We start from the raw sequence: 11,300 nt of genomic DNA, 5'->3' as shown, positions 1-11,300 counted from the left end.
TACTTATTCTGGAGATTTACTGTGCAGATGCCTTAATATGTACGTAGTATATTATATGACAAAAAATTTAGTTATTGATAATTTTACATTTCTCCAACAACACATTAAGTATGCTCGGCTTTATTGCAGTTCCACGTTTCCACGATTATCTGCTGAACAATTATATATATTTAATGACTCCAAAACTGACTAATTTATATAAGTTTTCATTTTTTGGAGTTCTGCTTCCTTATGGAAGCTGAACTCCAAAAAATGTATTAATTTGCTTCAATAAACATACATATATATTTAACTCAATATTTTATAAGACTTGATCACAAATAACCCATATAATTTCCTTATTTTATCTCAATCAATATGTTTTAATTTTCCGTAAATATTTAAAGATACTGATATGCCAAATAGTTTTTTATTTAGCTCTAAACCGCTGGTTCTGGGTCTCAAAAAAATGGCCTATCAAATGGACTGGGCAAATATTGTCGTCTCATATAAAAAGATAATTAGGTAGAAGACAATGTACTATGCAAATTTCATCGTCACGCTTAGGTATTCAGAGGACTCATAAAATGGTTTGAGTACAACGCTTACTGACACCAGGACTCACCCTATCAGCCAATGACACGGTTCAACAAGCTGCCACTTTAACAGCAGTAAGCTGTTAAGGAATTCGCAATTTACGATGACTACAAGAGAGGACTGAGAAATCCGACCCTCGCTCCGTACCACTGTTTGTATATAGAAAATCTATTAAATATCTGTGAACTCACAGCCCTGTTTAAATTAATATGTTACACGTGAAAAAACTTTTTACTAGTGATACCCAGCATGGAACAAGGAATTTTACAGAACATTCATGTAATTTTATACTAACTTCTACGTGAAATATAAAACAAAATTAGTAAATAGTATACTTTTATTAATAAAATAATAATCTCATATACAACATACATTCACAAATAAACGTTGGATATAGTATAAAAATCATATGTACAAAGAAATATTCAATTAACGTCCTTGAACACAAATGAGTAAGGGCCCTTTACATAGTTAAGACTGGTGTGTATATATGTAGGTGGAGGACCGTGCCAAGAAATATTAAAATTTTTGATAAAGTGTATGGTTGCTATCTCCAATTCAAGTTCAGCAAATCGCCTTCCAATGCAAGATCGTGAGCCAAAGCCAAATTGCATTACGCAGAATGGATTAACATTTTTATACCATATCTCTGTATCTTTTTGGTCTCTTAACCATCGTTCAGGAATGAATTCCAAAGTTCTGGGGAAATATTTTTCAGTGACACATAAAGACATATGTGGAAATAGTGCTAAAGTCTGAAAAAAATAACAAAATTGTATTAATATATTAGATAGATAAAATCTTCAAATTCAATATTACCCCTTTGGGAACTTGATATCCAGATAATACAGTATCTTTAGATAAAACTCTAAAGGTTCCGGGTGTAACTGGATACAATCTTCCAGCCTCTTTAATGCAAGCTTTTAAGTAAGGCATTGAGTTTAACATTTCTGCAGTTAGCTTAGAATCTTTATTAGGTAGAATCGAAGATATCTCATCTCTTAATGTTTCTTGTTTCGACGGATTGATTGATAGTTGATACAGAACTTGTATTAAAGCAGTCGATGTCTATAATATATATTTTATTTGTATTGGTTATACATACTTTACTTATTATAATTTATAGTAGGTTTATAACTAACAGTATCTACTCCAGCAAGTAGCATATCTAAACACATTACTACAGCAACTTTAGGGTCTATTTTCAATAGTTTTTCTAAAACGCTTGGTTCATGTGATGGATCTCTTTCTTCTTTATTTTCACTTTCAATGCGTTCTTTGGCTTCTTTTATAAGATCTTCACCCAAACTATAATTGTTAACCATTATTTTAAAGTCAGACTATGAATTACAGAAAGAATACTAACCTCACTTGCTCATTATATAATCCCATGGCTTTTTTAAACGCCGGAGTAGGAAAGTATTTCCATAAACTCGGTTTAAAATCGATCTGCTCAGAAATTATAAAGATTTCTTCAACCAAATTCATCAATTTATAAGGCACAGAGTCATTCGGTAAGTCATCACTGAGGCAATTCAGTTTAGAATTGACGGCTATGAATGTGATACTCTCCAAAGACCATTTGTTCACTTCTTTATACATATCAGCATTGATCATCCCATCACTTTTCCTCATTCGTTTAATTCTGTATTAAAATAAATATTAATATTGATTCATCATTATTAAATGATTATTGTATAAAATAATACTTAGCGATAAATTCACGTGAAATTTCATCTACCGGCTCCGCATATTGTTTCACCATTTTTGGCTGCATCATAATGGGATTAACCTTAGTGCGAAAATCAGACCACTCCTCTCCTTGACTAACAAAAAATAAACTATAAAATGAAACAAAATTGCTGTTACATCATTTATATACCTCGTAAGAAGTCCACGGGCATCTTGAAATAAATCTTGTCGGTAAGTTTTGCGAAAGTACGATAAACTTGGTAATATATCTCTTTCAGGTGATATGCTTTCAATTTTGTATACCTATTTAATATTATTATAATTATTAAATTTTAATGTGATTATAATTTGATTAAAATGCATACCAATTCAATATCTTCTGGATTAAAAAGATAAACTGAAAGCGGTTGATTAATAATCCCTTCCATTCTGACAATCTCTCCATAGGTTTGGTTCTGTTTTCTGAAGAAATTAACTATCCGATGTTCAAGTCCATAAAATTCTCCTAATAATAACATTTTTTTTCAATATATTACACAATATTATTAATTATTATTCTTAAATTAACTTACCAATGAATGGTAGAAATCTCCATGTGTTACCAAATATCGGTATTGGATTTGGTCCAGGTATTTGTTTAAAAGGTTTTGCTTTATCCCATGATACTGTATCTTTTTGAGCCTTTGGTTCATCTTGTTTTACAGCAGCATGACTTGCAGTTGATTTTAATCTATGAAAGTATAAATATTTAAACATCTGTAAAAAAATATATATATTTTTTATCTGAAAAAAATATGAGTTCTATTATATTGAGTCCGTTTCTTGTTAATAATATAGTTATTATACAAAAATAGCAAATAATTCCAAATGTAAAATACAAATTACGGTTATTCATTTTATAATTGAGTGGTAATGGTACTCTAGTTTTGCTTACTTTGCCAGACGTCACGCACAATAGTGATTTGTCCCGCGTCCCACATGAACATTTAAATGTCCCGCAGGTAAAAAATAACAGATTTTGCTTGTAAAATAATAAAATAATGCCATAAAAAGATTTTTTTTGTTCGAGGAGGATAAAGAAGAACAAATTGCTACGGAAACTAATTAAGGGGCATTTCGGAAATTTTTGTTCAAAGACCATCTCAGAAACTTTTTTTCATGGATGACAAAGAAAGAAAATCTTACTCAAAGAAGGAAAGTTTAAAAATACTACGGAGCTGGAATCTCGCTTGATGGTATATGTTTAATTTATTCTTTCGAGAGACGTCCGATGCAGGGCCGGCTTTGAGCACACATAATAAATGCACTCGCCTAGGGCCCCGTGCTCGAAGTAAAAATTTAATAAAAACAAGCGTTAATATTATTTTATCACAAAATAACAATTCATATAGCAATATTTCACTCTCCTAAAAATCAATATGAAATCAAAATTGTGCGAATTCTGGAGTCGGTTCTCCCGTCTCAGTTTTTGTATATTTTTGTAAAATTTATATACCTAGACAGAAAACTGACCTCGCTTTCCACCAAAACTTCATCGTCAATTTTTCAGGGCCCTTGGAACCCTTTGTTTAAAAAAGAACAAAGGCCAGAACAACTTGAATGTGTCGTTTCTACGAATCATTCGTTAACGTTTGTCCTTGTCGCAATAAATCAAGAAAATACGCAAAAAACTATGGCTCATTAGGACGCGCATGTCAGATATTATGTTTTTCTGACACTCTTCGGAAATAATAGGCTTTCAAATTTCTACATACGTTGATTGTTAGCAGTAGTTCGAAAACTTTTTATGTCGAGCCCCTTTTTAAATTTAACAACAAATTTACTGAGGAATAAATTTATTAATATTCAATAATGTAAAGATTTCTTAGTCGATATATCATATATAGTTATAAAATATATTACTTTGATATTGGAAATTACAAGTGATTTTTTTGCAGTCGGTGTTGTCTAGTTACTTTTCATGCTGTGTATACAATTACATAATTTAATTGTAATTTTAAAATTATTTAAAAATTTATTTGGAATTACTGAACTATACTAGTGTATTTTATGTATTATTGGATTAACTTTGTATGTGTTACATAACTTTCTTTAGAGGGGGATCGCGCTTTTTTCTTGTGCAGGGTCTCACACTCACCAGAGCTGACCCTGGTTCGATGTGTGCGAGGTTTCTTTTTTTATGCGACTTTGACATGGAAGGCCTTCTTACCGGTGCTCGAAGAACCATTAAATGATACCCTAGACCAGAGGTCGGCAAAGTGCGGCTCCGGAGCCGCATGCGGCTCTTTGGCCCCTTAAGTGCGGCTCTGGCACAAATATCCACGGGCATTCGCACCAGATTTAAAAAAACAAGGAAATATGGAGCTCTAAATTCGAACGTTTTTGTGTTGATTTGGAAAATTATAATAAAGGTTTGCTAAATTAATAAATAGATTTGGCTCTCAATTTTTTTTAATCGTTGTAATGTACATATTTGGCTCTTTGGCTAATAAGTTTGCCGACCACTGCCCTAGACTGATTTGCTAGATGTATTTTATTCTACATATATTAAGCTCAACACCAAGTCCGCGCAGTTCGCGAGCCAGCAATGCAAGAAAGTCTGAATGGGTAATCCTGCTCGGTGATTGAGGCAAATATTTCTTGGCCATAACAACCTTTGTAATGGCCATTACCCAATATATATATTAGAACAGTATGTATTTATAAACCATCGGGAAGAACGCAAACTTTTCATAGAGAGTAAAAGTTAAACATTTGTTCCTTTGAGCTGGATTTATTTCCAGTATCGAACGCACCAACTTCTCCACGAAGGGAGAATTTAAACAACCATAGACTTCATTTGCATTTGATGAGCCTGGGAATGAGTACAATGATTTCAATATCATAAATTCTTGCGCATACTAATTTTCCGAGAGTTTCCGATGGCTTAGCGCAAATCGCGTGACACGTGTGTATACATTATGTACATATATCCCAATAAATGAACAATACAAGTCACGAGCAAGAGAGTCGCTCCATGTAATCAGCTCGTCACCAGAAAAGAAAAGGCTTTGAAAGACTGCACTTCTCAACTATGAATAATCATTTATTTCTAGATGGATAACGTGCATGAAAATAATTTACTTTTGCTGGTGAAGAAGTTGGGTAAAATATTTCAGCTAAGTAAAATACGAACTAGATAAATATAATAGTGAATACATCCAAGCCACTTGCATAAAAAAGAAGATCGCCCAAAATCGTGTTATATGAACGTTTGTTTATAGTAAATCAATTAGAGCAAACAAGGGATCGATTTAGTATCATTCGTTTGAACGAAGCGATAAATCGATAGTATACTCGATAACGAAAACAGTACTATACTTGTTCTCTTTGTCACAAAGAGATGATGCGTCACGTGTTATATCACTGGGTTGATCGAAGCGACAAATCGATGGTGTACTTGTTACCTCTTGGAATGTGTCATAAGGAAATGCGCCACGGGTGTAATGTATATAAATATGGGAATCAAATAAAGAGATAGCACTTGATCTTGATCTCAGAGAGAGAGAGAGTGACGGTCAGAGCCAATACAAAAGCGTACTCATTTAAACAAATCGTTGGTCCAGCCGATTCCTCCTCCCGGATCCTTAACAATAGAACTTGCAATTAAACACCCAGGGCCGGCCCTAGGTTATTTAGCGCCCCAGGCAAAAACTAAATTTGCGCCCCCCCCCCCACCCTAATAATACTTTAATAACCCATTACCTGAGCGCAAAAATATAATTCAAATTAAAGTAATTTAATATTACATATATTTGACACCATACTCTTTTTTGCGATTGTGGATATTTAAGAATTTGTAGTTTTATTTTCGTCGCGATTTTTTACGCGTGAAATAATCTAAAGAGTACACAGTAGTGTATACAAAAAATATCAGATTATATTCTTTAACAATATTGTTTGATAATTTTAAGTGAATATTGCGCCTTTATTTGGTATCACGGCGCCCCCCAAGATCTAGCGCCCCAGGCGATCGCCTGTACTGCCTGCCCCTTGGGCCGGCCCTGTAAACACCTTATCGAAAACATACATAAAGCAGAACTGCGAGCAACTCTAGAACTCAGTAATCATACATACAAGAAAAATGTCCGATCAATCGAAAAAAAAACTTCCGAAGCAATAACAGAACACAAGAGCTCCAAGGGCAAACAAAAACTAAATCGAGCCATCAAATAAATCAAAATAACGCTTAGAGAATTTACAAATTCTTCCATAGAAAAATACTTGGACGATTTATCTGCGACGGAATCAACAGAATACTCATTTTGGAAAGCGATAAGTAAAACAAAGCAACCTCAAATACATAACACACCAATCTAAAATAGTGAGGGCTATTGGTTAAGAAGTGATAAAGAAAAATCTACCCGATTCTTATAAGTATCAGACGGAGTTTTTCATGTGCACAGATTTAATAAATATTTTACTTATAAATCTACAAATATGTACCTTTTAATAGATGATGAACTCAGTCCCACGCGTCGTTGTGATGTGTATATGACCCTCAACATTATTTTGGCTCATTAAATAAAACAGTGTTGTCTGAATAAATTACGATAGTGTTAAAAGTACGCATGATATAAAAATAGCTACATGTTTCTCAAAAATAATACTATTACTGTAAGAGAGCAACTGTATACATTCGCTTCGTCCAACTTTTAGGCGGTGAATCAATAACACAAAACGGGTCAAAACTATTTTGCGGCTATGTCGTAATTTATAGAGTGGATGGGAAACATTTTTTGGCTCTAGCGAGGTCAGTCATAACTGTGTGTAATCCAAGTTTTTTTATCGCACTAGTTATACAATATTATAAGCGATAAGTCAACAAAAATATATAAATATATATATTTTTATCAGATTATTACGTTACATATTAGAGATAATAAAAATAATGTCACATCAATACATTTCATTATATTATATACAAAAAATAAAATTTTCTTTGTGTATGGTTTTTTTTTATAACTGTCAATATAGTTTATATAAAGTAGACTGTGTGAGCCTAGATTTGTTATGGCCAAAACTTGGCAGCACTTGAGTAGCACTGGCGTGACGGTTATTCTTGCCACTGGCAATCTTCGTGTCGTGCGTGCGCCCCGTACTTTGTAAACATGTAAACAATCTTAATACTTCAATAAAATATTACTGCAGCGGCTCAATCTGTGTCTAATTGCCACCCGTCACCATCCCGTCGCTAAAAGACTAAACATCACTTTAACGTAAAAAATATTTTTTTTGTAGTTATATATTATTTTATTTTTCTCTTAGAATAAAATTAAGCTTAGAAATATATATTACTATACACATGTGATATTTTCATAAAATAAGTTATCCTTGTATAACACATACAGCAGCGTGTACAGCATATCGTTGATGAAGAACCAAGAACATCTACATCAGTGAACGTTACACTAACCAATTTGTACGCACATACATTCGCGCGTGCTAGAGACCAGTCACAAGAATAAAGTCGTATACTACGTCGCATGAAAATGCGATTGTGTGTTGTTTTTGTTTCTACCTGCACTGCAATAACTGTTATTGCCGAGAAACTGCAGCGTATCGACATATAGCTTAGAGGAAATCGTAAACAGGTATGATATATTATTTTTAAAAAATCAATTAAAAACATCCCAAAAATTATTAAAATATTTTTGTTATATAGTAACAAATTACATTTATATAATAGATATAAATTTACATATATAGAAAATATATTTACAGAAAATTTACATTGAAAATGTACATATTTTAAAATATAATTAATTACATTTAAAAAATAAATATTCAAAATAAAATCTCGGTTAAGTTGAAAGTCAGTTTTCTTTGGTTTCGTTCCAATAATACTATCACTTTCTAATGCTGTAGAAGAAGATTGGCAGCTCATTTTCAATATTTAAAAAGTCACTACGAAAAGTTGTGAGTACCGAATTCAAAAACAGTTTGATGTTAACTGATACGTCAAAAAATCGTACTGCAATAATTTTGTTAATGCCTTATCTACGTATGCGAAAGAGAAGCTATACATGCGCGTAAGAATATTCGTTGTTTCGCTTGTTCTTATTGAAGCGGCAATGCTTATTTCAAGGATTTTAATCTCTATCACTTGCGGCTATAAAATAAATATTTCGATCTATTTCGCACAAAATAAATTATATGTAATATCACAGTAACTGGTTGTCAACTTCTACAATACGATTGCCTGAGTAAAGCGTATGTGTGTTTTGGATAAAAAGTGGATAGCGTGATCTTCACTGATCTACATTTTGTGTTTTCTGGTGTAAAAAATACACCTGGGATGTTGTGGCAGGATAATGGGAAGCCTAATCGCCCAAATAAGTATATAATAATTTTGTGGGGATATTTTAAAGAGAGGTGTTTTTTAATAACCCTCGATTTCTTCCTGAGCTAAATAGCAATATTTATAGTGAAATCCGAGTGATAGAGTTAAGATTTTGGCATGTAATTGTATAGAGTTTCATTAAAAACTCACATTCATCAAAATTAAAATAGGGCATTTCAAAGTTATATTTTATTATATGGTTAAAATCGACATAGAAGACTTTGTGCGAGACAATATTCCTAGTCTTTCAGACCAACACAATTGAAGTTAGGCTCCAGCACCAACGACTACTGTCTCCGCTGACACCCTCGCCGCCGTCTCCGCCGACCCGCCGCTGCCACTACCATGCTCTTCTTCGCCGACCACGCTATCCACCGGACTTCTCTCGAGGACATCTAATCAGTCGCCTAGAACGCACGAGCCCCGCCAGCACCAACGACTCGACCTCCAAACTGGTGATCCCGACGTGATTTGAACACGCAACCTTCTGCTCATGACGGTCATAATTTTAATAAGTCGCCCGTCAGCCAAAAATCACCAAACAAAAACAATCGTCGAAGTTTTGACCATAAACTTCACGACGACCTGCAGTACCGACTCAACGACGATTCGCTGCATCGCAACTCAGCTGCGCAGAGCTTCCTGTAGAAGCGGCCCAGGAATTAGGAACTAGCTCCTCGGCCGACCGGACATCCGGGTGCTACACAGCTCCGCAGTCACGTGGAGACACTTCTCCATCGCCACAACAACACAACCGCGTAGAATCACATACAAAAACAAATCGCAATTTCATCCAAATTACTCCAAGGGGAGTACTGTGGCGACAGGTAACATTAAGTTGTTACAATTCCCGTACGATCCTCAAAACGTATAAATAGACGGACAGAAACTCCAAGAGACAGTTCGCCCGATTACATTGCATCGACTCGACTACTGTCTCCGCTGACGCCCTCGCCGCCCCGCCGACCCACCGCTGCCACTACCATGCCCTTCTTCGCCGACCACGCTATCCACCGGACTTCTCTCGAGGACATCTAATCAGCCGCCTAGAACACACGAGCTCCAGCACCAACGACTTGACCCCCAAAATAGGAAAAGGGAGGCATCTCGCTACCGCTCGCGCCGACTTTCACTGTAGAACAAAACAACCTAACCTGTTTTTTAATGATATTGTATTGATTTGTTCTCATTTCGGTATATCTTGTAATTGTCAAGCATCATCCGATCTATGACTAACTGTTCAAAAAGCTAAGACGCATATGTGAGTATCACAAATGGAATGAGATAATAAAACAGGTTAACTTCAAGTTTCCTGCATAAAATATGTGACTATGGCAGCAAGTTACTTTATTATGACCATGTGTTATTTTTATTCTGACTGTATACTATTTTTATTTTGACCGTTTATTATTTTTATTCTAACCGTTTATAATTTTTATTCTGGCCATTTAATATCTATTCTGACCATTTTGCTAATAAAATTCTGACCGAAAATTGATTTTTATTCTGACCAAAATTTGATTTAATTTCTGACCATTTAATTACAAGTCATTTTTCTGGCAAAATAACATCATGTTTAAGATTAACTGGTACGTGTACAAACCCACCCATAATTTTTTTATCGATTAAAATTTTTAATGATATTTAAACTGCTTATCGTTAGCAATTTAGATTTTCATGGAAAATACACGAGAATATCTTTTGCCAGGTAGTTTTGAAGTAAACAATTATTTATATAATACGTAAGTGATTTGGAGAAAGTAGAGTTGACACAATAATAATAAGATAAGGAGATTTCATGTTATGTGTATATATTAAAAAAAATTAAATAGTTTACATGATTCCTTTTTCATGTATGTGTTGAAATTTTGCAAAATAAATGTTTTAAGTTAATAACTATTGTATTTTGTTTATTCATTGAATATAAAAATAATAAATTCCGCGATAATATCCCGCGCGCTAACGTCGGCGCGCTAATGTCGGCGCGGTAAAGTCGCCGCACCGTTTAACGCACTTGTATGTTATATGAATTTCACAAAAAAAAAATCTGCAACCACAGCGACCAAAAACATTTGTGTCGTGTATGAATAAGTTTAACTGGATCGTCAATTTAAAAAATGCTTCAAAATATTTTAATCTGTAAATTTTTCTGTGGAGGACGTGGGACACCATAAATCATCGTTGACGACCGCATAGCTAAAGAAATTGAAGTCAATACAGAAAACCTCCAAAACCATCCTTAATATTCTCTAGATAAAGTACCAAATAATTATCATTTATTTTAGTCTTTACAAGATAATTTAGATGGTAAAAAATTAAATGTGGGATTAAAAACTTGCCTGATCGACGGAAGAAGTTGTATCTGTCGATGAAGATAAGTTTGTAAAATAATGTTGTAAAATAAATTTATAATTGTAAAAATACTTTTTATTAAAGAAAACGTCCTTTCTTTTGGGTATCCCTAATATTTACAAATACAAAAATAAAAATATCTGAGAGGAGTTTAAATATAAAAGTATTTGTATGAATTAAAAATAATTACGTTTAAAGCATACTTATATATAAATTTATGATATAGTATATACGTAAATAATTATTATTTGGCAATATAACTATAAATATTTTAGTCTTAACATCCGTTAAATCGGTC

The 11,300-nt window shown here is 33.6% G+C and overlaps 1 protein-coding gene across 2 annotated transcripts; it reads right to left on the bottom strand.

The window, feature by feature from the left end:
• Nucleotides 1-899: 899 nt before the first annotated feature.
• LOC148233787 (putative cytochrome P450 12a5, mitochondrial) lies at nt 900-7,064 on the bottom strand. Of its 2 annotated transcripts, none has more exons than XM_088188533.1 (10): nt 6,924-7,064; nt 6,754-6,846; nt 2,841-2,998; nt 2,634-2,773; nt 2,459-2,571; nt 2,286-2,402; nt 1,943-2,221; nt 1,719-1,884; nt 1,396-1,644; nt 900-1,331 (listed from the first exon to the last, which is right to left on the bottom strand). In XM_088188533.1, exons 2-10 carry the CDS (start codon nt 6,813-6,815, stop codon nt 1,002-1,004), a joined length of 1,614 nt encoding a protein of 537 aa, XP_088044659.1. In that variant the 5' UTR covers nt 6,816-6,846; nt 6,924-7,064; the 3' UTR covers nt 900-1,001. The 2 variants fall into 2 exon arrangements, with proteins under 2 accessions (XP_088044659.1, XP_088044660.1); XM_088188534.1 differs by having other exon boundaries at nt 6,918-7,031.
• Between the last annotated feature and the right edge of the window lie 4,236 nt (nt 7,065-11,300).

This window comes from Plectrocnemia conspersa, unplaced genomic scaffold (genome assembly GCF_051122295.1).
Source record: "Plectrocnemia conspersa isolate PC_06_02 unplaced genomic scaffold, ASM5112229v1 ptg000007l, whole genome shotgun sequence".
Lineage (NCBI taxonomy): Eukaryota > Metazoa > Arthropoda > Insecta > Trichoptera > Polycentropodidae > Plectrocnemia > Plectrocnemia conspersa.
The sequence above is the reverse complement of the archived record's forward strand: the minus strand, read 5'-3'. Positions and strand labels throughout refer to the sequence as shown.